Raw genomic sequence first — 27442 nt, 5'->3', positions numbered from 1 at the left:
AGACAATTTAAATAAACAAACAGTACAACATTATTGTAGGTTGATAATGCATTTTTATGGTATAATGGTGGTAACAATATCATTGTAACGGTCAAACCTGCACAAACAAATCTTTTTGGAGATTTAAAAAAAAAAGTAAGTCATACACCCCCAAGCTCAACCCAACTATTAAGCCCGGTTCACACTTCCTGCGAATGCGAATACGAAGCGAATTTGACGTGAATTTGACGTCACAACCCTCCTTTCGTAGCGATATTCGCAAGTGAGTTGAACACGGTTTAACCCAGTGCGAATTTCGTTGCGAATTTGTGACGTCAACATTCGTATCGCATTCGCATTCGCAGGAAGTATGAACCGGGCTTTAAAGGCAGTCTTGGTTGCAGTTTGAGACATTGTTTTATAACAATATTGTTTTGAAGCACAGGTTTGACTGTACAATAGGGTCTATGTTAAAACAATGCAAGTATAAATAAGAACACAATTTCAAGGTTTCAACGGATTCATGGGTTGCAATCAACATGCGGTGCTCACAGAGTTTGAAATGTGTCACAACCAGGGTGGGGTTGGAAAAAGTTGGAAAAGGGAAAAGTCAATACTAAAAATGAACTCAGGATCATATCAAGTTGTAAAACCTTGTTAAAATATTCCTTTCTTAGTAAGAAATATACAACACTTTCAGAACTCTTCTTCCTTCTTTCCATTTTTATGTTGTTGTTTTTCTGTTATTTAATTTGTTAATTTTGAGACACATCCAACAGCACAATTGGTGCAATTACAGAATAAATATAGGAAATGAGATGGCACGTTCAGATTTAAAAATGAAAGAAAAACTCCAATGAGGAAAACCCATGTGACCAGGGGTGGATTTCACAAAGGTAGTCCTAACTTAGGACTAGTCCTGGGAAATGCTAAGAGATAGGACCAGTCCTAAGTTAGGATGAGTTACTGGTCCTAACTTGGGACCCGTCCTATCTCTTAGCATTGCCTAGGACTAGTTCTAAGTTAGGACTACCTTTGTGAAATCCACCCCAGGTAAGGACTGAAACCCCAATCCACACTCAAGGCTCTGAGTGGTGAAGGAAGAGACAAGAAACCACTGAGACAACCTGATTTTCTTCTTTTTTATAGTAAAGATTTCAATGCCACAGTTTTGAACCAAAAACATTTTTTAAGCTTTTCTTTTTAATGTGAGCTTAACTTATTGACATTAGCCGTTGATATAAGATTCAGAGGTAAGGGCCAAAGGTGCTATGGGAGGGGAACAAAGGGGAACTGTTGGTTCTGGTACATGCACCATAAATATCAACTTAAAGGGGGATTGTTGTGCAATGGTAAATTTACAGTGGACTCAAAGTGACTCGTAAATCCGTACTATACAAACATTGTGTGAAGTTTTAATTTCTCCAAATTCGATAGTTACGGTTTACATTTCCCTTCAGAGCCACCGTAGGAAAGTTAAAAGAAGGGGTGATATAGGATGTATGTTGTGTAGCATGCACGCATGCGCACTCTGGAAACTTGCAGCTCACGATTCAGCAGTGAACAAACGGGGTCGAAACCATTATATGGACCATGACGAAAAGAATCTGGAATTATTTTGCGTAATATGGGACTTTTAAAATGTTAGCTGGCAGCTAAATGCATTGTTCTCAAAAACGTACGCATGCTCAGAATGGAAACAATGAAAATTAAACTGGTAAGTCTGCTGCCACCTGGCGTTCCAAAGTCTTCCATTAGAGAACGACGGTCCAAGTGATGGCTTCAAGTAGAAACCTCGCACATTCAGGCAGGGAGAAACCCAGGGAAAGTTTGTTCTACAGTGCGGTCTACTTAAATAAAGCTTCCCTCCACCAGCAAAGAGCAAGGGGCATTCCATTAGAAGGGGCTTTCCCAATGATCGGAGAGAGAGGGAGGGGTACAGCACCCAACCACCAGCCCAAGATACCCACATTCACTGACACCACGCCCTCACCGGTGAAATTTTGACTTACCTACAACATGGAGAGCCACAGTTATCTCGTCCGGTGCACCCCATGTGTTGACTGCCTTGCAAGAGTAGTTACCTGCATCTGAGGGTTGGACGGCCTTTATGGAGAGAGAACCATTCTCTAGGATCTGCATGTGGTCGTTCTCCTCCAGTAACGATCTGAAAATTTTGAGAGAGCAAAGTTTTAAATGGTGTGCTGAACATCTTGGTGTGAAGAGCGATTCATATGGGAGACTTTCAGGACGCTTGGTGGCAGAAGACCTACCAGGTAAAATCCATTGTTCTCAATAATGTTCGCACGCTCAGAACTACGTAACCAATGGACATTTACCTGGTAAAGTCTGCTGCCACCTAGCGCCTCAAAGTCTCCCATTGCAGTTGTAACCCTAGGAACTATACAAGCAGGAAGGATTGTTATTTTTAAAGTGCAACCTATTTACCTGTTACGTCTCCACTCTATGGTGGGTCTTGGGTCTCCAACTGCCAGGCAGTCCATCACAACATCTTCTTTCCAGGTTGTTGTTATAGTTTTGGAAAATGACATCACTCTTGCTGGCACTGTTGATATAGGTAGAAAGATCAAATTATACACATGACCATGTTGGTGTGTGTCCCCCCCCCCTAGAATCCTTGACACCCCTAACTTGTGCCCTTCCCCATCCACTTGCCCCTCCCACAGATAACAAAAGATAAATATAAACATATACATGTAAGAAAATCATGATCTTCCATCTAAAGGTATTCACCAAACCTTGTAGAGCCTACTTATTTACTAGCCTATTTATTACTTATACCAAATTTTTGTCATTAATTCTGTGTTTTTAAAACGTAATGTTTTTTTGTTTTTCTATCTTTTTAGTGCACACAGGGAAAACAATTTTCACTTTTTGCTTGTAATCTGTGATGAAAGAAATAAATTGAATTGAGTTGAATTGAATTGAATAGAAGGTTTCTGTCTTATAGTTTAAAATGTCTTTCCTGAAATAGTAACATACTGTACCTCGGGTCATTGGTATTTCAGTAGCCACACGACTTGACTCGCCCTTCCCGATGATAGTGTTACCTCGTACCCAAAAGTCGTACTCGTGATTGGTCTGTAAATCTGACACCATGTAGTGATTAACATGGGGGTCGAGTTCAACTTCTCTGGTGATCTGTGGTCACAAGAAAGGTAAGTTTTGTCTTTTAATAATGAAGTTAAATAGGAAATGCTGTAGAGTTTGTGAAAAGTTTCACCATTTCACTTGGCAAGAAGGAGTGTCATAAGGCAAGTTTATGATGGGCTCGTTTTCATTGAGTTTCATTCATGAAGTTTCTGCTGTTGTCATAGTACATGTGTACACAAATACAAAAGTATTTGGATTTGTGACAACCCATTCAGCTCAGCCGTTAAATGGGATTGACTGTTTAGCTTAGAACTAGTTTTGAGATTTGATTCTCACAACATGAAGTTGTTAATTGAACTTTCGTCTTGTCGAAACTATTCTGCAATGTATTATTTTCCAACCCTACACATTCTGTTAGGGTTGAAGTTTGGTATTCGGCTTACTACACATTCAAAAAAGAGCGTTGTGCTTTTAGTATTAGCATTTAATTCCAATTACAAATTCAAATTTATATTAAGCTTACCTGTTTCCGTTTCAAGTATTAGCATTTAATTTACATATGCAAGTTTATGTTAAGCTTTCTCCTCTCTGTGTTTAGTATTATCATTTAATTTACATAAGCAAATGTATGTAAAGCTTACCTCATTCTCTCCTTGCATGAATTTGATGTAGAGGTAGTAGTGTAGCAGGATGCCATTTATTGATAGAGGTGGTAACCAGGCGACTGTGATACTCGTAGGGGAAGCCGCGTATGCTTTGATATTCGCTGGTGCCCCTGGCACTGTTATAGAAAGATACCATCAAAAAGAAGTATTTGCTTTGGTCCATTACCAAAAAAACAGTTATAATGGCACAGTATAAAATATTACAAGTAAAATCTAAAGGGGAAACTGGCTTTGCAATGTTTTTAAAATTTGGGGTAGAACAAAGTGAGAGCGAAACAACGACTTGTCGACAAACGTGTCCGCACTCTACCAACTGAGCTATGTAGCTGAGGAAGCTATAGTGGTTTGTGAAGTATGATAGTAAAGCATACATTTTCCAGAGGAACAGTTTTCAAATTGTCAGTTATGCGAACCATGCCTATAAAGTCATATCAGTGTTTTGCATTAATTCATAATCTGCAAAATGGTTGATACCTTAAACTCATATGACCATTAAACTGGTAACAGCTATCGAATGATGAATATGGTTGGCTCACAAATCCCATCCACGGTCCCTTTTAGGATAATATCCTGTTGCATGTGCTGAGAACCAGGGACAAACACAGTGCTTTTAAAATGACAAACAGACCGAAATCCATTTGAAACCAGGTTTTATTGAAGGTAAAATTTACTCACAATCTTGTTGAGTGCGGACGAATATAATGGGACTTCTAACTCCCTCGCCCATGCGTGTGTAGGCAACCACTTCCACACTGTAGTTAGTGAACTTCTGCAGGTTGTAGATGTGGGCTGTTAGCTCAAGTGTCTCGTATACCTGTGCATCAGACTCATCTGTAGAAAACAATTCAAATTATTTCTTACTGGTGGTAAAAGTGACTTTTGGGGTTGAACAAAGAATTGACTAGAGTGGGGTCCGAACCAACGACCTCTGGATTAACGTGCCGGCGCTCTACCAACTGAGCTATCTAGCCCTATATTGGCAGTGTCCCTATTTTGTCAATATCTTTGTTCGGGGGTGCCAGTCAGAAGCCATATAACCGTTAACTGCCGTGTAGCCAGGGATCACACTCAAATTACGATACAACCTGGGAAGCGGCAGCCAGGGGATCACCTTAAGGGGATGCAAGTTTTTGTTTCAGATATCAATATAAACCACAAGGGAAACTGACTGGGTAAATTTTGAAATGACTTTTGGGGTTGACCAAAGAATTGACTAGAGTGGGATTCGAACCAACGACCTCCAGATTAACGTGTCGGCGCTCTACCAACTGAGCTATCTAGCCCTATATTGGCGGTGTCCCTATCAGTTTCCCTTGTGGTTTATTTTGGTGGTAAAAGTATCGTACCAAACGTACTGCGGTTGACAGTTAAAGGAACACCTTGCCTACGATCGGATGAGTTGGTCTTTGAAAAGCGTTTGAAACAGTTTGTTATGAATACATTATAATTAGAAAGATATTTATAAAAGTAGAATATAATGATCCACACAAGTATCAGTGAAGGCTGACTCTAAACCTTCTTGCTTGCAAGAGCACCTACCTTCGTCTTGCCTAACCGGCTCGTAGTATATCCGATAACCCTGCAGGATGCCGTTGAGGGAGTCCTCTGTGGCTGGACTGTCCCACATAACCATCAGGCTGGTTGGACCAGTAGGGACGGCGTTCACTGTTCTCGGTGGCTCGCTCGGTACTGTTTTAGGGGCAATTCAAAATTAAAATAGTTGATGTTACAGACAGTGGACACTATTAGTAATTGTCAAAGACTAGTCTTCACAGTTGGTGTATCTCAACATATGCATAAAATAACAAACCTGTGAAAATGTTAGCTCAATCGGTCGTTGAATTTGCAAGATAATAATGAAAGAAAAAACACCCTTGTCATACGAAGCTGTGTGCCTTTTTAATGCTAGATTTCAAGACCTCAAATTCTAAACAAGATTTTCAGGATGAGCAAACATCAGCTGAATACCAGTAACAAGCAATATGCAACAAATGGAAATTTTGTTGGTAATCCTGTTTTTATCTAGGAAGAAATTTCATGCTCGGCAATTTTGTGTGCTTAGCAGCTCTATAAAATTGGGCCCAGACTATCCAACAAGGCTCTTTCTTACTCACCATCTTCCTGTGTGAAAATCTTCCTTTCAGGTGACCAAGGTCCCATGCCCTTTCGGTTGTACCCTGCCAGTTGAATGGTGTACTCCCCGAATTTCCTGAGATGTTTCAGCGTGTAGGTTTCTATGTATCCAGTTTCTACTGGGATCGAGATGGTCTGAAACGGCGAGTCACGATCTTTGTGTCTGATTTGGTAACCAAGCAGGACGCCATTTTGAAGATCTGCTCTTGGTTGCTGTTGTAAAGAAAAGTTAATGATATTAACCATTATTTCCACGAGTATAGGAAGTATGAATAGCTAACTGCCAATTTTGTACATTATTCTTTTCGTATGTGATTGGTTTCTTTCCGTGCCGAACGATGATTCATACAAAGTATCTTGCAATGTCCTGTGAGTTGAAGATTTTGAAGTAATCTCGTTTTAAGATGTGGGGTTGAAGAATTGTGGAGAATTTATAAATCATTTTTGTTCAGTGGTTTGGGTATTATTCTTTCTTTCGTTTCATTTGCTGTCATTGATGAGCAGACTGGACAAAAGTTTGTTGTCGACTAGCAGCTTTATTAATTGAAACTCGTGCTCAAAAGATGTGTCGGGTTCCAGGCAATATCCTCTAGTCGACAAAATGGGCCTTTTACGAAGTCGGGCCATTTTCGAGATTGCTGCTGTTGCCTCTTGCAACTTTTAGTTATACTCTGCTAATATGAATATACATAATAAAATGAACGGAAAAGACTTACTCTCCAAGTTATGGTGATTGATTGTGAAGATTCACTTTCCATTTCGATGTTCAAAGGCGCCCCGGATGGAACTGCAAAGAAAAAGTAGAAAGTTATTTAGATCCATCACTAGCTTTCCAACAAGAGATCTCGAAGTGTAAAAAGATCCTATAAAGAAGTTATTACCAAAGATAAACCTCCAATTTGACAACGACAATGTTAAGATGGACATGAACGGGGAAGTAAAGCCTACCCTCTTCGTCTGTGGTGAATAAGATCTCAGCACTAGCTTCACTGATACCAATCGCGTTAAACGCGTAGGCACGCACGTGATATGTGTTATAGGGATGTAGACTGGCAATAGTCCATCTGTGTCTTGTGACGTTGGCAGGCACATGAGCAGTCGGTAGTCCGCCTTGCCAAGGATCTAGATTGAAACAAACACAACACAAACATCAGTTGAAACTTTGCATGATATGGTAAATTTCTATTGGCATGATTGGTGAGCATGCACACATTACTGAGAACAATGGGTTTACCTGGTAAGTCTCAAAAGCCAACAATTGGTGTCTACATAACACAGCTTGTAGGACCATTCGCCAGAGGTTCCATACTTGGCGCATAACGATACAATGATCCAGTGTGGCGGTTTCAGTCTTCCGCCGTGTTCAGTTTTCCGGAACTCAGTACGGCACTAACTATTGACTACTTTCGCTTGCTGTGCGCAGGCGTCGCATGACGTAATGTTACCGTATTTTGTCATTCGGAAAACTGAACACGGCGGAAAGTTGAAACTACACCGGCTGTAGCCATACTCGTATCTGCCAACTCGTTCAAATTCATTTCTGGATTTGTTTTTGTTTTTTGTTTTTTAAGTGCAAGCACTTTTTTTTTATTTCATACATAATATGCACTCACAACAACTCATGAACATCTGGATTTGTTGAAAGAGTTTAAAACTCACCACTTCCATTCTTGTACTCCAGCATGAAGCCGGTGAGGGGGCTGTTTCCGTCAAACTCTGGCTTCCAACCCAAGAGGGCGCTTCGACTAGTTATCTCCAAGGCGCTGAGGTTGCTCGGTGGCTCGGGTGCCTCTTTAATAAAGAAATTTACAAAAGAAACAAAGCATGTTAATAAAGTTTTAGCAGCTTGTACAGTCTAAATAGCGCCCTCTATTGGCTGTTATTGTTCTGGTCGATTTCAGTCACAAAGACTGGTTTGTTCTACGAATATTTCGGTAATTCATGACATTGCTAAGTCTAAACAGCGCCCCCTCTTGGCTGTTGTTCTGCTTTTGAACTTGATCACATAACGAGATAAAGAACTGTCTGCTATTCGTATATTATTGTTTCCAAGATTTTTTTGAATATAAAAACATTTTTGGCATCACTTACCGAGAACCCAGAGGCGTATATTCCGCTCGTCCGTCCCGTACTCATTCTCAGCATGGCACGAGTACACGGCCGTGTCAACTCGGCCCACCTTGTACAGACTCAGAGTCGACCTCATCGAATTCCTTGCAATCACAGTGTTGATTTCAAACTTTCCCGCCATCTCCAGTCTGGTGTAGAGGACTCCATCTTTTTGCCATTGAATCTCCAGTGGGTCGTGACCGCTGGCCAGGCAGTCCATTGAGACGTCTTTGTTCTCTTCCGAGGTGATGTTTTCTGAGGTGAACTCGAATCTGGCCGGAACTGGAAAAAAAAAAAACTTACAATTTCAGTATCAACAAAAAAATCTTCCTCGTGTGGAGATTTTCAGTCTAGAATATAAATGACATACACTATAAGACATTCTACCAGCCCTCATTGAATGGTTTAAAAAAATAACTATGTCTTAAAACAATGCATATGGCGTTATCCTTCGTGACGTGGCCAGTGATCATTTGTCCTGGAGAACTCTGTATTAGTAGAAACTGATAGGGTATTTAATCAGCGTTCACTAGCTAATACTGTTCCTGTGTTCAGTATCCCTTCTAGGATAATGTGGAATAGTCATCAAGTTTGGGATATTAAGTAGTAGGTGCACTTTGGAGAAAACAGTGAAACAAATAACACATGCCATGGCATAACCATTCTCATTTAAAGCCATTGGACCCTTTCGGTAAACAGTATTGTCCAAGGCCCACACTTCGTGTATCACAACTTCTATATCAAATAACAAACCTGTGAAAATTTAGGCTCAATCGATTATCGGAGTCGGGAGAAAATAACGGGAAAACCCACCCTTGTATCCGCGCATTTCGCCGTGTCATGACATGTGTTTAAAATAAATCTGTAATTCTCGTTAATGAGAATTGATATTGTTTTACTGTTTTCTCAAAAAGTAAAGCATTTCATGGAATATGATTTTAAGAGAAGTATTTTACCACTACCTTCTGTAAACCCTGTAAGTTATTTGTAAATCTGTGAACTTTTTTTTTTTTTTCTGTACCGAAAGGGTCCAATGGCTTTAAGTTATTTTTGAATGGTTTTTGTTGTGACAAACTTACAATACACAGACAGCCTGACAGTTTTACATGATCCCCTCTTAATAAGTGGATTGGTCCAGTGTTGGATAGCAAGGACAAACCCACATTGCACTTTGGATAAAAAGGTGGGAAAATTTAAACTTACGATACACAGACAGCCTTGCAGTTTTACTGTCACTCCCGACGTCATTGGAGATGTGACACAAATAAAAACCGCTGTCCTCCTCCTCGACCTCTTCGATGACCATTGACCCGTTCGAGGTCACCCAGATTCTGGGGTCATTCGGGAGGTCAACAAAGTTGGAAGCGCCAGGTCCTGGAAAATACAATAGAAAACATTGTTAAATAAGACAACGTGTAAATCATTACAAAACATTGTCTTCAAAATCCCCCTCTTAAATATGTGGAATGGTCCAAAATCCCCCTCTTATGTGGAATGGTCCAGTGTAGGAAAGCAACGATATTGATACAACATTTGTGTAACAGTTGGTGCAATTGGTGAAATAAATATGTGTGTTAAAGAAACATTTGTGTTACAGTTGGTGGAAAAAAACACTTGGGGTAAAACACCGAGGGATTTAGGATTGATATATTTTATTTCATACCTTCCGCTTTCTTCCATAGCACCACGGGTTTGGGTTTACCATCTGGCACGCACGGGATGTATACGGTATGGTTGAGAACAACTGATGTATCGCCAGGCTGCAACACAAATCTAGGAGGAACTACATACAAAAGAAAAAAAAGTATGTAAACTATTCTGTTAAAGTGTTATTTTTCCCGTTCATTTTGTGTGTGGTAGGCCCTACCAGTACTGCACAGTGTTTTACTTTTTACAATCTGGCATATTATGTGTTTTATTGTAAGGCTCATGTCACAAGCGGCAGTTTACAAGCAACCGTTCTAGCAGGGTTCTAGCAGGCAGTCTCGAAGAAGAAAAGGCTTTCACATCTGAATGTTCACTATGTTTTTATATGTCATTGTTTGAACATGACTCATGTGCTACCAAAGTATAATCCTATAAAAAGAATCCACTGCAGTTGGTTGCCTCCAAGTTGCCTGGTGTGACAGGGTAGACTTCTTCTCAGTGATAAGTTACAGTGTCAGGAGGTTTTTAAGCTTAGATAGATGCACACCGGAAAAAAAATGTTAACACGATTTAAAGTGAGGTTTACAAACTACTGTACAGCGGCAATATAATGCGAAAGTAAACCATCTACTTGTCAACTTTAATATTGGAAAATATTGCTTCTTTCAACAAGGCATCATTAACTCAGTCATTTTAGAACGGATAGTCCATGTAAGACGTACCTAGAACAACAAGCTCCGTTGTATAGTTCACGGTCGCAACCATGTTACTAGCGACACACGTGTAGTTGCCGTCATGCACTGGCGACGCGTCCAGGATCAGCAGCGAGCTACTGAAGGCCGTTTGACTTTCAGTTATTCCAATTCCAGGGGGTATGGGTTCACCGTCTTTCAGCCATGAAATAGTTATCGGGACGTCACCCCATGGGATGCTACACAGCATTTGTGTACGCTGGCCCTGTGGTAATGGTGAGTCCACGGAGAAGGGGGCAATCGCTGGAGGAACTGAAGAGAGAGACAAACAAATTCTTTAACAGGCTAGAACTGGGTGGGTTTGTACAATGTTTTCTACCTCCATGGTTTAAATAAGATAAATAATAAACAAGCAATACACACACTATTCTGGGACCTGATCCCCCTCCAATGATTCTGTCCTGTCAACGGGAAAAGGAGGCAATCGCTGGAGGATTTGAGAGACACAAACAATGTCTCAATATTAGAAGGAAGGAACTGGGAAGGTCTGTATGTATGTCTGTAAAGAATATAAGTGAAAATATGTTTCAGACCATCAAAACAAACTTCACAACTTTGGGACCTGAACCCCCTTTGGAAAAGTTTCCGTATGGCGCCACCACTTTTTCATTCGAAATAAAATAATATAGTATCTAATTTACCTGATTGACATATCCCTTTTTGTAAAAATGAGTGAAAAAGTGGTGGCGCCATACGGAAAGTTATCCGTGAAATGTTCCAATAAATCAAGGAAATTCAAGGTTTAAAAAACTTACTGCGCACAGCGAGGTTGAACTTCTGCGAGTGACTCAACTGTTGTTTGTTACGGGCAGTGCAGACGTATTCCCCCTCATCCCTCCCTTGCTCCACGTTGCGTATGACCAAGGTACCGTTTGGAAACACCGTCTGCCTGAGGTTTGTTGGGAGGGTCAGGTCTCTTTTGGACCATGTGATGGATTGGATGGGGTACCCGACTACCCGGCAGTGGATGGTGAGATCGCGGTCTGAGACGGCGGTGATGTTCGGCAGAGGACGGACGTAGGGTGGACCTGGATATGGAAATAAAATGGGAATATTTAATTTTTTTGAATGGCAATCTCCATCACCTTTCTTGTTGTTCTTGTTGTTCTTCTTGTTTTGTGGTTGTTGTTGTTTTTTACAGTGTGATTGTTTCCTGTATATTATTTCAAAGTTTCCGTTAACTTTATGCATGTATTAAATTTAGAAACGAAGTTCCCGAGACATGATATCGAGCAAAAAGGGTTAAAAGCACAGCCTGTATGGTTTTCAATAATTGGTAGTATAAAAGTTGAGTTTTCTAGTTCAGAATTGTTATTTTAGTTTATGCTGAATTAAACACGTGTATACATTATTACACAATAGATACGTGTACAGGGCTGGATACACGTGTGCTATAGGCTAACAAAGTACATTGTCAACAATGGCACACGCAGTGTCCTGTTCAACAACCGAACCGTTATGGACTAGAGTCACAAAGCCAGTCACACTGCCTTTCATTATTACATGAGTCAATGTATCGATCCAAGCAGTGTCAATAAAAAAATAATCACTCGACTGGCACGAGTCTGAATGAGCTTATTTGCATACAGCTGTATAACTCCAATAGGTAACAATCTATGTTAACGTTATGTGTTTTAAAAACTGCAAACATGTTTAAAGGCACTGGACGCAATCGGTAATTACTCAAAAGAATTATTAGCATAAAAACGTACTTGGTATAATGAGAAATGGAGAGCTGTTGATGGTATAAAATATTGGGAGAAATGACTCTCTCTGCAATAACGTAGTTTTTGAGAAAAGAGGTAGTTTCTTACTCAAGGCTCGAAGCCTTTTATTGGGCATCTCAAAGAACACACATTTGTGCAACAAGGGTGATTTTTTCTTGTACTAATCTCTTGCAACTTCGATGACCAGTTGTGTTCAAATTTTCACATAAAATTTGGTATTTATTATAAAATTTACTTGTGGGGATATACCAACTGAGAATACTGATTTTTGACAATTAATACCAAACGTGTCCAGTGCCATTAAAGGTACAAGCATACGATTACGCACTGTGTCTTTTAAGGAACTGAACACGATTGGTAATTGTCAAAGACCAGTCTTCTCACTTGGTGTATCTCATAATAAACATAAAATAACAAGCCTTTGAAAATTTGGGCTCAATCGGTCATCGAAGTTGCGAGAAAACAATGAAAGAAAAAACACCCTTGTTGGACGAATTTGTGTGTTTTCATATAGGAATAAAAGACTTCTAGCTAGAAGTCTTTTATTATTTTAGTGAGAAATTACCTCTTTCGCAAAAAATACGTTACTGCAGAAGGTGTCGTTTCCCACAATGTTGCATACTATCAACAGCTTACCGATGCTCGTTACCAAGTCAGTTTTTAAGTCAATACTTGTTTTGAGTAATTACCAAACGTGTACCTTCCCTTTAAAAGGGTACATGTTTATCGTTCGATTGTAAGAGTACATAATTATTACACATAGGCCTTTGTGATGTATTGAAGACAATGGCCTTCTCAAGCGACAGCAGTACTTGTAACACTACAACAAACAATTTCATTAAGTCTTCCATACTTGCGGCTTCAACAAACAATGCAGCCGTACGGTTATTTCTGAGGCATTGGCCTGGTATACGGGATAGCCGTGGAAGCAACAAGTACTCTATTAATTAAATTGTTTAAGATGACAACGGGGCTTAACGGCGTATATACCAACACACACGTAAATTAAATTGCATAATATATCTTATGGCATGTATAGTTTGAAATTCTATGTTGCAATTAAATGAATTGTCATATCTATGGCAGGTTAGGTCTTCGGTTCCATATGGTTTGCATGGATATTAAATAGTAGTCAATTTAAACGTTAATTTATTTAGAATCATTCCGTGTAAACTTGGTATGAACTGCATGTGTATCTTGAGGCAACAGTTTGAACACTCTTTTGGCACGGTAATGTAATTGCTATAACTATGTCAGAATAGTATATATTTTTGGTTTGCGGTAACACCATGTTTGTATCTACATGCCAGGTAGAGTTTGCTCTTAGAGAACTGTCTTGCTTAATTATATTACCGCGGAGTAGATTGTTCGGGTGTTCGCTATCTAAAGAGGTAAAACGAGAGAATGAAACAATGGAAAACGCAAATGTACGCGCGGCGCACATGGTGGGCCAAGATCAAGCTTCGTGGGTGCGCCGTGTGGGCCGTTTCACATAAAATTTAAATTTTATTGAAATACAAACCTATTACAAATATATTGTCCTCATGTCTTGAGGTTCCGAGTTCGCTGGTAGCCTCGCACCGATAGAGCCCGCCATCTAGCGTCCGCAACCTGGTAATATTCAAATGACTCACGACGTCTCCGTCTGCGTTGATGACGTCGTTGTAGGCGTACCTTGCCATTGGTGGAAGTGTTGTGTCGTCACGATACCACGTGACTTCGGGGACGGGGTTACCGGCCGCCGTGCACGAGAGCTGTAGGTTGGGTCCGGGTTGTAGAGTTTCGTTTGTGAAGTGGTCCAACAGGATTGGTTTAGCGGCTACAGTTAAAGAAAAAAAATTATATTAAAAATTAAAGTTTTTTGTTTTATCATCTTCTGGGAAATATGAAGAAACCAGAGAATGATGTTTCCGGTAACTCCATGTTAAAACAATATCTCAATTATTATATTAACGGAGTTGCGATTGGTGCTGAGAAGTCTTTGAAGCAGTTACTATAAACTGTTCTCAATTTAAGACACACCGTTCCTAATAACAGATTTATTTCAGAAACCATGTTTTCGAAAGTTAGGTTGTGTTTGTGTTTAAAGCAGAGTTCTTGTTGTTCAGCGCCAGGAGTGTCATTATTGACAGACATGGTACACATGTTCAATATTAATATTATTAAATCTGAGACCTGAACACAAAGGTGTTCCGACATAGCGATGAAGTCCTCGTATCGCTCAAAACAATGCATTGCAAAACAATGCATTATTGGAAAACAATGCATCGCAATGGGTCCGAGAACAAAGAGAAGTCTTTGACCTACCGGTCAACAACCCTATTCGAAACTGTGTTGGTTTGAATCATCTGGACGTTTCGATCAGTAGGTTCTGATGGTCTTCAGTAGAACGAGTTTTAATGCCAAACGGCCTTTGGTTTCTTCGACCTTTTGGCCAGCATGTTTGGGACGATTGTGTTGTTTATGTCATCGGATTGCGATAACGCGAGCTAAGTGCGGTTTGTATTTGATGCGATGTGTCGAAGTAATCGATACCATTAATTATAAGTGGCGTTGGCACTGTGCATGTTGTTGGTGCCCGCAGTTGGTGTTCACACTGTTATAGCTTTAAGTTTATTTGGATTTGAAAAAGAAAAAGGAAACAACAAATCTGAAGGTCTTGAATCAATATAATAACATGAACATGCGACTTAAACCTGTGAAACACCCCAAATGCTAAAAACAGCAGAATTATACAAATACATCAAAAATGTACATTTTAAATACACACATGAAAGTACATTCTCATGTCATGACAAATATTATTTCCCTTTTGCAGCGGGCTTAGTGGTATGAAATAGTTCTAGTTTATTACAGCATTGCCAACATGACCCATGTTGGGTTTATAACACACAACTGAAGCAAGCATGTTTTTCTTATATCAGTAATTGCAAAAGAAACAACCAATATTACATTCATGTCAAGAATATTTTCTCTTTTTGAAGCGGGTTTTAATGGCAGTGGACACTATTGGTAGTTACTCAAAATAATTAGTAGCATAAAACCTCACTTGGTGACCGTCGAGAAATGGGGAGAGGTTGATGATAAAACATTGTGATAACTGGCTCCCTCTGAAGTGACATAGTTTTCGAGAAAAAAAGTAATTTTCCACGAATTTGATTTCGAGACCTCAGATTTAGAATTTGAGGTCTCGAAATCAAGCATCTGAAAGCACACAACTTCGTGTGACAAGAGTGTTTTTTCTTTCATTATTATCTCGCAAATTCGACTACCAATTGAGCTCAAATGTTCACAGATTTGTTATTTAATGCATATAGTTGAGATAAACCAAGTGAGCACACTTGAGTTTGACAATTACCAATAGTGTCCAGTGTCTTTAAGGTGTTATAAGATGGTTCTATTTTAGCACTACAATGGTGACCTGTTTTGAGTTTATTACATTCAAATGAAGCAAGCACATGTTTTTCCACATCAGTACATACAACAATAAAACATGAAACGATATTCGAATATCTCTTTTTGAAGCGGGTTAGTAGTATGAAATGTTCCTTCAATAGTGACTCATTTATTACATTCAAATAAAGCCAGCATGTTTTCCTTCCACATCAGTATTTGCCATAAAGCATGAAATGACATTCACGTCACGAACACTTCTCATTTTGAAGTGGGGTTAGTGATTTGAAATGGTTCTGGATTTTAATATATAGCACTGCAATTTCATGACTCATTTTGGGTTAATTACGTTCCAATAAAGCAAGCATGTTTTTGTCTCTTCCACATCAGTTCATACAATCGAACATGAAATAACATTCATGTCACGAATCGCTCGCATGTTTAAATTGAACGGCTCCCTAAAACTAATTTACCCATGAATTATATCAATAAAACAAAATGTCATTAGTACCATTATAGCGTTGAGTTAAAAATCTAAACAAAGAAATAGATTGTCTATGTGCTCCACTGTTTGGAGGTATTGCGTGGGTGTTTCTGTGGAAAACTTAATGAGATTATTTCATCAACTTCTGTTCAAAGAAGCCTCACATCTTATATGATACATTAACATTTGCAAAGTATACTCAATAAACTTTTGTAGTTGTAGGCCTTTGGTGGTAAGTTGAGATGGATGAAAATAACTGCTTTCAAACTGTGTAGTGTAAATGACAGTTTCACACCTTCAAAATGAGGTAAATGCCGTGCACGTATACATGTTGATAAGATGCATTCACAATTGGTAATATCGGAAAACTATTGTAGTTGTAGGCCCTTGATTGTAAGTTGAGACCGGTGAAAATAACTACTTTTCAAATTGTTCACTTCCCCTTGTACATTTTATACAATTTCACACCTTTTGTAAATGCCGTGCACGTATAATGAATAATATCCATTTTGGTTTTTAACCAATGTGTACCGATGTGTGTTAGCACTGTATACTCACTGTTAACATGTATGTAATTAATACCATAGTATGATTAAATCACTTGTTGTAGTAATACAAAATTAGTTGATTATTGTTATTAGTGGTGACGTAATTAAGACACTACGGTCGCGGGTTAGTGACGCTCCAAGAAGCCGTCATGCACTTTGTTTAGTTTTACCTGAGCCGTCCGGTAGAGCATTGCTTGTGATGAAATCATCTGCAAAACATATTGAGATCCAGATCACAACGAACAAAAGGAGACCATGTGTTTGTTGTTGTTGTTGTTGTCCACAGTAATAAGTCATCTCTCCATAAAGACTCTGAGTGTTGTTCTCATATTATGAATTGCTTTTTTTTCCCGGGGTTTTCAAAAGGATTTTTGGCGGGTTTAAGGTCCTTGAAACGTGATACAATTATGAAAGATGGCACTCTGGAAGTGTGTACACATGTGCCGAGCTGCTGAGACTGATATCCGCATTGCACTTTAGTAAGTTTACCATCTGTCCCTTATTCATTAGTCCTCAATCTCGACGGCTTCCTGAAATACGAGACCAAGGGGGTTTATGATTGGCGCTCGGCGATTCGTAAACCACATGCTGTCCTATCAGAGACGGCGTTAGGTTTCACGGTTGGAAGTGCAAGACAATGCGAGGTGGCTTTTTATGCTTGACATAATACCACAGTACAGATCATTATTGCAAGGGGAGTTAAGTGTTCCACAGCCGGCTGATGTTTTCGTACTTCGATTTTCTCTGGCCCCATTTCGGAAAGAGCCCCCCGTGTAACCCTAGCCTGAAGTGGGATTGACACATTAACAGAATCCTTGTATGTTCATTAGACGAGGTAAGCACCAGGCTATGAGGCTGTTCGACGTGAAACCAGCACACCTTGGCGCGTGCCATAAGAATGGTATCACATCGATCGAGACCCGATCAATGAACAAACGGATTAACCTGTGAACAACAACCGTTCACTTCTAACCCCAATAACATCCGCCCATATATATTATTTCATTGCAATTTGTTTGTACGCTTTGGACCCGGTCACACAGGCCTCGACAACGAGAACGAGAACGAGAACGAGAACGAGAACGAGAACGAGAACGTTATCAATACATGCCCTCGATTGGTTGAATAGGCGTGGGCGTATTCTGTGTGGAGCAATTCAACCAATAGAATGCCTTCTCTTTGCGTCGTTATCGTTATTGTTCTCGTTATCACTTAAAGGTAGTGGGACCGGGCCTTTACACCGATGTGTATTAAGCACTGTACACTCGGGTGGGATTTGAACCCACGACATTTGTATTGCTAGAGCAGATGCCTTGCCACTTTCACATGATTGTTTATGCGCTCATTAACACTGGGCGATCGATTCACTTTTAAAACATGCATTCATAAATACCTCAGACAGTTTCGCTATTCCTATTGGTGGAGAGCGCGTCACGTGGGTGTGTATAAACCTTTGTTTATGACAAATAAAAAGTGTTGAAACATGGGCGTGACACCTGTATTGTTAAGACAGTTTCTTCATTCCTATTGGTCGAGAGCAACGGCTGAAACAGTTGTGCCACATCACGCGATACGCGCGACGCGCACAGCATTCCCTTATAAGGAGTTGTATACCCGAGGGCGGCGGAGAGCTTTACCATCTCATAGCTGGAGGGGTGTTGTGTTATAATTGTACTTTTTGAGCAAAAAATGTTGATGTTTTTGACCGAAAAGGTGTTTATGAATGGGAATCAAAGTGTGTTGAATCGGTTTCAACTAGTGGTTTAAACCCGCCGAGGCCTGGTTCTTGATAGTTTACCTCGACTTCGTCTCGGTAAAATTATCAAGAACTAGGCCTCGTTGGGATTAAACCACTAGTTGAAGACCTCTTCACCACACATTGATTCCCTTAGTAAAGGACATGTAGGCGGTCCCATTCAACGAGGGTTCTTGGAACAAAGGGAAATTTTTAAACAGTCCATATTGGTTGAAGGGTGGGTGAACAAAATTGATGATGATTTCCAAGTGAGAGTTTGGTTTCCCTGTGGTTTAAGTTGATACTGGTCCAGGTCGATAGCAGTTTTATGATGAACATCAGATAACTGTTTCGGTTTTTGGACAGTGCTTCTAACCGATGTGCAACTCAACCAAAACAGTTATTGGTTATTGATCTTTTCAGACTTAATTCAAACAAGCAAATGACCTAATTGAACCAGTTGAAATTTTATGGAGTTAAAATCAGAAAAGATCAATTCTAAGAGTTCATCAAGAGGGGTTTTTGGACAGTGCTTTTAACCAATGTGCAACTCAGTCAAAACGGTTATATTGGTTACGACCGCCAAAACGTACCCCAGATTTATAATTTCCTGAGATCAAACTTACCACCCATAGAAAGCTGCATAGTAGCTTCTTTAGTCTCCCAGCTGTTACTGGCCACGCATTGGTACATCCCCCGATCCTCCCTCGTCATTCCGGCCACCTCCAACGTCCCATTGTCGAAAATAGTCACGCGGTCATCACCGTCCAATGGCTGGGCGTTCTTGTACCACGTGACTCGCTCGATTGGGTAGCCACTGACAGTGCAGTTGAAGTTGGCAAAAGCCCCGACGTCCACACTTCGGCGTTGAGGGTAGAAATAAACTGCCAGTGGTTCTAGAAGATGGACAGACACACAACATCATTATTTCGGACGGGCTGAGCACATGCTGTCGTTTATAGCGAGAATTTGAATAATGTCTGGTTGACTTACATAGTCACAAGTTACAGCTTAAATTATAATTTCTCTGATAAAGTGACAGTTGTTATATGGTTCAGGGCAAACGTTTTATAGCAAACTCTATCCCTGATGTCATTATTGCAATGAGTAGGATTTGAAACTTTGCATGGTGGAAATACGATATAGAAAGGTTTGCGGTAACACCATGTAATGACTATCTCTAATGAGTTGGGGTGGTTCTGAAAAGAACCGTTGGTTTCAACTCTAACTGCAATGCTCATTCAGAATTGTGTATTTGTGTTCGCCGTCTCTTGAAGAAAGAACGCACCGGCTTGCCCTATAGCAACTGTCTCTATAGACATTTATCACTGTGTGGCCATCTTGATTTTACTCCATTCCAACTCATTGTAACCAAACTGAGGCTAGACGAAATAACAGTCTGGTGCCATGTTTGCACAATGAATGTTAGCATTCGTTACTGTTATGAAAAAATGGAACATGACCAAGATGGTGGCAGCATGATAAAGGTATATAGTCTGAGGAGCTCAAATTTCAGCATGAATTTGTGACTAAGGAAGTCAATGTATCAGACATAATTCAAACAAGAAATGGCCTAATTGAACCAGTGGACATTTTATGAAGTTAAAATCAGAAAAGATCAATTTTGAAAGTTCCTCAAGCGGAGTTATTAAAAGTTGTGAACACTGCAATTATTGCGAATAATATATGCCTATATCAATAATACACATACATGATTGCATTCGTGTTATACAGTCTAAAAACTCCCGGGTCAGAATTGACCTGGATTTGGGTCCCATGGGGCCAAACCCGTTTCTGGGCCAGTTTAAAAACCCGGAATCCGTGTCAATGTGACCCGGAATCCGAGTCAAAATTACCGCTTTTAACAAAATTCCGGGTCACATTGACACGGATTCCGGGTCACATTGACACGGATTCCGGGTCAATCAGACCCAAATATGGGTCTTTCCCACTGGTACCCAAATTGGGTCAATTCTGACCCGGGAGTGTAAAAGGTCTGTAACAAGCGAAGTGCACCTTGCAATGAGTTTGCACGGAGTTGGAATACACAACTGAATAGTGCAATAAAAATTAACAGGCATTAAGCCTCAGCTCGTACACAACTTCTGAATGTTTTAATAACGTAAACTATTTCCGGGAATTATGTGTCATATTTATGTGGATTTTTATTGTTCAACAACAAAAAAAAGTAAATAATATGAATATTTTGGCGATGAGTAACCGCTGAAGGAATGCACAATATACCTGCACTTCTAACCATTACAACCAGTAAATTCCCCTTCAAAAATATGATCATCAATAGAGTATTTCACCTCCCAATGTACTTTGACGAGTCATGTTGAGAAAAAAAAAACATGGGGGCTCAAAAACCTGTCCATATGTTCCACCAACATACCTTCGTTGCTGGTTTTTTAGGGCAATCTAGCGTAGCGTGTATGGTGCGAGTAAGTGGTCCTTTGTAGCAGGTCAGCTTCGAGTACGACGGTTGCAACGTCTGAAGTATGGTTTAATTGGGTTATGTGACGTCGGGTGTGGTTCTCTTTTAATTTCTGAGTTTTGCTTCCCACTGTTTTTTATTTAAAGAGTGGTTTTAGGGAGGATGTTGTCCTCCACATGACATCAAAGGTGGATTAAAGGGAGAGGTGAACTGTTAACATGCTTGGTGATGATACGCCTCAAATCGAACAATACGAAAGCATGCAAATGTTTCCTTTCCTTTACAGCAATGTAGTTGAGTGCGCCCTCAGCTGTATGGAGTCGGCCCATCAGCTATGGGCGGATTCCAATTATAATTTAGCCGAAGATACACTCTGAAACCTCCCATGACACATTTGACCCGGATTGTCTTGCTTCGGGTGCGTTCGTTTAGCTTCCATGGGTCTACCCCGCGGCGCTCACTCGGGCGAGCCCGTGACAAGAGCTAACGAACGATCACACTCACCCTCTCATGGTGACGGCATGCAACTCAGGTCACCCCAAGTGACCCACTCCACAAGCAGGGCACTGGGGGCTGACCCGGGTGAGCCCCGTCAAAGCTATTCGAACGTACTGGGGCAGACCGGGTGACCCAGGGAAGCTAAACGAACGCACCCTATGTATGAAACAAGTGCCCCATACACCAGCGCCTCAGAGCAAACTTTTCATTTTCTGGCGCTTTATAAATTTCTTTTTGATTGATTGATTGATTGATTGATTGACTGGGACTCGAATCTATCACTCTGCTGGTCAGAGACACCAGAGCTTGAGTCTGGTCGGCTTAACCGCTTGGCAACGCCATCCATACTTATATTTAACTGACATTCTACACTTGTTTATGGATGTTCGTCTTCATTCTAAACAAAGCAACATAGACTACGATAGAAAGATTCCATCCAAATATACCGCTAAATCTAAAAACATACCTCTGACCGTCAAATGCCTGCTGGCAGTAGCGCTACCCGAGTCACTGGTTGCTTCGCACTCATAAATCCCATCATCCTCCAGTAAAACTGCAGTAATCAGCAGGTTCCCGCCTTTGAGGGTCAATCGGTCATCAAGGGTAACTGGTGATCCGTCTTTGATCCAATGGTATCCAGGGATTGGGTAGCCGCTAGCTGCGCATGGTAACTCAACGGTGTCGCCAACTTTACCCACGTATTCACGACGGCTGTTGATCATCTCTGGAACTGTGTTTGTTGGATCTAAAGAGATGTATAATAGATGTTAAATCGTTGCGTATACCCACTGCCAAACCATAGGATTCGATTTGCCTCTACCACAAGCCGGGAAATCTCGGTAGTCTAGTTGTTAAGACTCTGCTTTAGAATTGCAAGGGTCGTGGGTTCGAATCCCACCCGAGTAAATATGCCTGTGATAGTTCGTTTTGCTTGCATGAGCACAGAAGCTATAATCGGCAAGACAAGGCACCAGACTAACTGGTACGTGAAGCACCATTCAATCAATGTTTGTTTCGCTAACTGATTAGAGGAATAACTTCTTTGTTATGCAAACTGTAGACCCTACTTATTAACCCCATGCATTGAAGTCATATGCAGCTACTTATAATATCCATTGGAATTGTCGTATGTGGAGTCAAATGCATCCTAAGATATCCGCATTACGCGTCGCTTAAAGACACTGGACACTTTGGTAATTGTCAAGGACTAGTCTTCTCACTAGGTGTGTCTCAACATATGCATTTAAATCTTTGAAAATTTGAGTTCAGTTGCTCATCGAAGTTGCGCGATAACAATGAAAGAAAAAACACCCTTGTCACACGAAGTTATGTGCTCAGATGCTTGATTTCGTGACCTCAAAATCTAATTCTGAGGTCTCGAAATCAAACTCGTGGAAAATTACTTCTTTATCGAAAACTACGTTACTTCAGGGGGAGCCGTTTCTCACAATGTTTTATACTATCAACAGCTCTCCATTACTCGTTACCAAGTATAGTTTTATGCTAATAATTATTTTGAGTAATTAACAATAGTTTCCACTGCCTTTAAAAGTGCAAAAGTAACACACTGGGAATTGAATCGGCCGAATAAATACCAAAGCAATGTTTATCGTGTGGTGACGTCATGTGAAATTTGTTGTACTCACTCGCAACGTTGAGTCGGGCTGCACGACTCACTTTGACCGTGCCTGTGAGTCTGTTCCTCGTGCTGCAGCGATACTGGTACCCCGTACCGTCCTCGTCTCGAACGTCCCGGATGTGGAGCTCTCCTGTAGGTAAGATGCTAAATCTACCATCTGGGGAAAACAGAAGCAATTTAAAGATGATTTTGACTGAACAAAATAAATACCTTTTATTTTTCAGCCAGGGTCCAAATTTATAGAACTGCTTAAAGCATTAAAAATAGCTAAGCTCAACAAAATCATGCTTACCTGAATAAATTATAACCATTCCACATGTACAATTTGTGACATGTTTCTTGCTCAATTTCTAACTAAGCACAAAATAGTTCAGCAAAGCAAATAATATATGAAATTTGGCCCAGAACAAAAACACCCTATTTCTGGTAGGAAAACATTTGAGCCTAAATGAAAGTGCTGCAAATTGATTAATAAAACAAACAAATATTGTTCTCAATAAAAGAATACTGTTAAAAAGAAATCAACTTCAACCTCTTCTTCTTTTGGGTTATTAACTTACAGTTTCATGTAGTGAAACTTTATTAATTGTAAATAAAAAAGAGATTACAACTGCACGTAGCCATACCTGAAGTCAGTTCATTGGTCGATCGCGACCATGACGTCACCTCGATATAGTCTTTAACATAGGCAGGAACTGCACATTTAAAAACCGCTGTGTTGCCTCTCATCACGTGATTGTCATGAAGTTCAACTGTGTAGGGCTGAATAATTACTGCAAGAAAAAGAAAATAACAATATCATAAGTATTTTTAGTTTTTGTAAGGTACAGGAAATTGATGAATGGCCCCAGTTTCATAGCACTGCTTTAAATACCAATGAAATCTCCTCTTAAAGGGAAGGTACACGTTTGGTAATTACTCAAAACAAATATTAACTTAAGAACTGACTAGATAACGAGCAGTGGAGACCTGTTGGTAGTAAAACAAACATTGTGAGAAACGGCTCCCTCTGAATTAACGTAGTTTTTGAAAAGGAGGTAATTTCTCACTCAAATAATAAATGACTTCTAGCTAGAAGTTTTTTATTCCTATCTGAAAGCACACATATTCGTCCAACAAGGTATTTTTTTCTTTCATCGTTTTCTCCCAACTCCGATGACCAATTGAGTTCAAAATTCAAGGTTTGTTATTTTATACATATGCTGAGATATATTAAGTGAGAAGATTACCAATAGTGTACGTTCCCTTTAATACAGCCTACATAGAATCATTGCCGTGACATCAAATTTGGCACAACAACAAAATGCTTTCCAGAAAATGTTACCAGCCAAAATACCAGTTCACGTGTGCCTGCAGCCGATTTTTAACAGCCACAATTCAACATAAATACTTTTACTCGACATTCGTTCCTTTGTTATTTGTATCAGTCAAGCATTGATCTGTATTAAAAACGTCATCATTTTTTATCCACAACAGCTCTATGAAAATTTGTGAAGATGCGGTTTCATTTACAGACAAGCAAACTTCTCAAGTTGACATTTCAAGTTGAATAGCCAGGCAACGGTGCACACGCGTCTTGAGAGGAGACTAATGAAGAGCCGCAACCAGACTAATAGCTGTCTGAAGTCCAGACAGCTACTTAGAATAGACAGCATTTATTCAGATAGCCATGACCAGGGACCAGACTTAATACAGTATGGCGATTCGTGTAATATCAACATCATGTCAATGAGTAATAAACCAACGTAAATCACCAACGTCTGATTTAAAGAGGAGGTATACATTTTGTTATCACTCTCAAATTTAAGGCAATCAAAACCTTTGGTGAGAAGCATACAGCAGCTTTCGACAGTGTAAAGCATTTTGTGAAACATTTACGTCAATTTTTAAAATCAGCAATTAGACATTCTCTTTGGATTTGGGTACTTCTTGTAGGACAAAAAACACAATGTCCACAGACTTACATTTAACTTACACAGTTTGAAGATAATGATAGTGGAAAGGTTTCCTTAAAATATTACTTGCTGAGGTGCTGTAGTTTTTGAGAAACGAGTAAAACAGCATCATTTAAACAATTTTCGTCTCAGTGATATTATTATTAAATTATTTTAGCATAGTAAAAACGTATTTTCATGACATTGTTTTACTAATTTCTCAAAAACTACAGCACCGCAGCAACTAATATTTTAAGGTATGCTTTCTATACCATCATTATTTTCAAACGGTGTAATTTAAACAAGTTTAAATAATCTGTGGACATTGTGTTTTTTTGTTACAAAAAGTAACCAGATCATTTAAAGGCACTGGACATCTTTTGGTAATTGTCAAAGACCAGTATTCTCACTTGGTGTATCTCAACATGCATGAAATAACAAACTTGTGAAAGTTTTGACTAAATTGGTCATCGAAGTTGCAAAAGAATAGTAAGTTAAAAAAAAAAAAAAATTGTTGTACAAAAGAGTGTTGTCTCTGATGCCTTTAAAAAGCAAAAGGTCTGAAGTCTTTCAATATTTGAGTGAGAAATTACCGAACCCCCGAACATCTGTTTTGCGGTAGTATAATAAAGCAAGACAGTTCGCCAAAGAACAAACTCTACCTGACAAGTAGATACACACATGGTGCTACCGCAAACCAAATATACATTGATACCTCACCATGCAATGCCTCAAATCCTATATAGAGAAATTACCTCTTGCCAAAAAACTAACTATTTATTTGTAATCAGTTTCTTGAATGTGATGACCTTGATACTCTCGGTCGGCTACTCAGATCGTTCTGACAATTTGTTGTATTCTTTGTCAAGATGAGCTGGGGGTCGTCCAGGTGTGTCGGGGTTATCCTGTTTCTTTATTTACGTGTTTATGTCCCTTAAACTGTATATTTGATGTAATTTTTATAAATCTTGTTGTCTTCTCCATTTTTTGAGGTTTTGAGGAAATCAATAAATAAATTACTTCAGAGGGGCCGTTTCTCACAATGTTTTATGCTATCAACAACTCTCCAAACTAAATTTGTGTGCTAATAATTAATTTGAGTATTACCAATAATGCCTTTAACCCTAATAGAAGAAAATGTTGATATTTTATTAACATTTTACGGTCACTGATTCTCCACCGTTCAATCTTTTGGCGGCACCGTCTCCGAGCGAGCTCCTGAAGACATGAGCAAACACGCTCCAACCATGGACTGTCAGACATAAGTACTATATAAACGACCACACCATGTTACACGGACTCGGAGTTCGAGGCACCGTGTTTCTCAGCATCGCAACAGCGGGGGTTTCGGTCCTAAGTGCCCGTCGACGTGGGTTAATATTTTACGAACGGGAGCTTTTTCTCCGTGGAGTGCTTTCCCGCACTTAATGCAGACAATTTTTTGTTAGATACGTTTCCGTTAAACATGTCGTCGCAATCTGATAAGAGTTATTGATATGATATCATAACAACGGAGCAATTTCCAATTTTGAATCTCTTTATATATTAATGATATGCTTTGTCAGGGATTTTTTATGGTAAGGTTTTGCTTGTTTAATGCACTATTATCAAATCACACTAATATTTGAGAACGACTGTGAGTTCAGTAACGGACTGTGCATGACTAACGTGTATATCAAACAAGAAAAAAACAACTGAAACGAAGACTAGATTTATCTATTAAACCAAATCTTATTTTTGAACTCTATTTAAATAAAATTCACGAAAATGAAAATAAACCAGAATCTTAAATTGTAAATGAAATTTAATTGTTTATATGATACAAAGAACTTGTAAATATTTACACTGAAACTAAATGTAACATTTGGAGATGATACTTTATTGCACACATCCCATTTGCCGATACGCCAAATTGTTGTTACCATTATATATCTATATACATAAACGTCAGTTGGGAAGCATTCTTAATTGGCACGTTACCGAGAACAATGGATTTACATGGTACGTCTGCTGCCACCTAGCGTCACAAAAGCCCAATTTAATTGTTTTTTTTTCCAAAACGAAACATTTCATGCAAAAATATTTTGAGGGAAGTTTTCCATCGTGACAATCCTCATACTGCATGTTTAAGTTGCGTGCAAATCTGTGAGAAATTATTTGTTTTCAATCGTCGCCAATGTGCACAACCTTAAAAATGACAAAGTCAGCTTTTGGATTAGAAACAAATTTTGTTCTTCGAGTGAATATATCATGTAGGCCTATACCTTGGAGGAGATTCATGGATTGCCATTTTTGTTAATGAAAAATCTGCCTGTACTTTCTAAGAAAGATTTCAAAGTGTAAGCTTTGGCACCAAACACCACAATTTTCCCTTTTTGAACAATGTATACTGTTACCACAAACGTTTCCATAATGTATCGTGTATTGACGTTATTGGTTATTGAAAAACCTGCCTCCACTTTCTAAAAAGTATTTCTTCTGTGTTGCACAAAAAAAGGTAAGCTTTGGTGATTAAAAACCACTTCTTCTTTTTTGAACATCAACTATCGTAAGTTATACCTTGAAGAAGTGAATAGATTGACATTTTTGTTAATGAAAAACCTGCCTCCACTTTCTGAGAAATAAGAGAGAGGAGATTCGATCTCTTT

At 39.5% G+C, this 27442-nt stretch overlaps 1 protein-coding gene across 2 annotated transcripts in view; it reads right to left on the bottom strand.

Moving 5' to 3' along the window:
* Positions 1-27442, bottom strand: part of LOC139951361 (cell adhesion molecule DSCAM-like) — a 76427-nt gene that overhangs the window by 19787 nt on the left and 29198 nt on the right. For both annotated transcript variants that reach the window (XM_071950220.1, XM_071950221.1), the window contains exons 3-22: positions 23487-23633; positions 22868-23017; positions 21688-21966; positions 18913-19182; positions 13649-13945; positions 11155-11427; positions 10370-10651; positions 9664-9783; positions 9204-9374; positions 7983-8282; positions 7551-7682; positions 6840-7013; positions 6608-6678; positions 5873-6104; positions 5298-5447; positions 4434-4589; positions 3735-3874; positions 2988-3141; positions 2428-2545; positions 1992-2146 (exon numbers count right to left, since the gene is read on the bottom strand). In XM_071950220.1, the coding sequence (XP_071806321.1) occupies positions 1992-2146; positions 2428-2545; positions 2988-3141; positions 3735-3874; positions 4434-4589; positions 5298-5447; positions 5873-6104; positions 6608-6678; positions 6840-7013; positions 7551-7682; positions 7983-8282; positions 9204-9374; positions 9664-9783; positions 10370-10651; positions 11155-11427; positions 13649-13945; positions 18913-19182; positions 21688-21966; positions 22868-23017; positions 23487-23633 (3771 nt within the window). The remainder of the gene's footprint in view (positions 1-1991; positions 2147-2427; positions 2546-2987; positions 3142-3734; positions 3875-4433; positions 4590-5297; positions 5448-5872; positions 6105-6607; positions 6679-6839; positions 7014-7550; positions 7683-7982; positions 8283-9203; positions 9375-9663; positions 9784-10369; positions 10652-11154; positions 11428-13648; positions 13946-18912; positions 19183-21687; positions 21967-22867; positions 23018-23486; positions 23634-27442) is intronic.

Source organism: Asterias amurensis, chromosome 19, assembly GCF_032118995.1.
Source record: "Asterias amurensis chromosome 19, ASM3211899v1".
NCBI lineage: Eukaryota > Metazoa > Echinodermata > Asteroidea > Forcipulatida > Asteriidae > Asterias > Asterias amurensis.
Note: the sequence above shows the minus strand (reverse complement) of the source record. Positions and strands in the feature narration are given on the sequence as shown.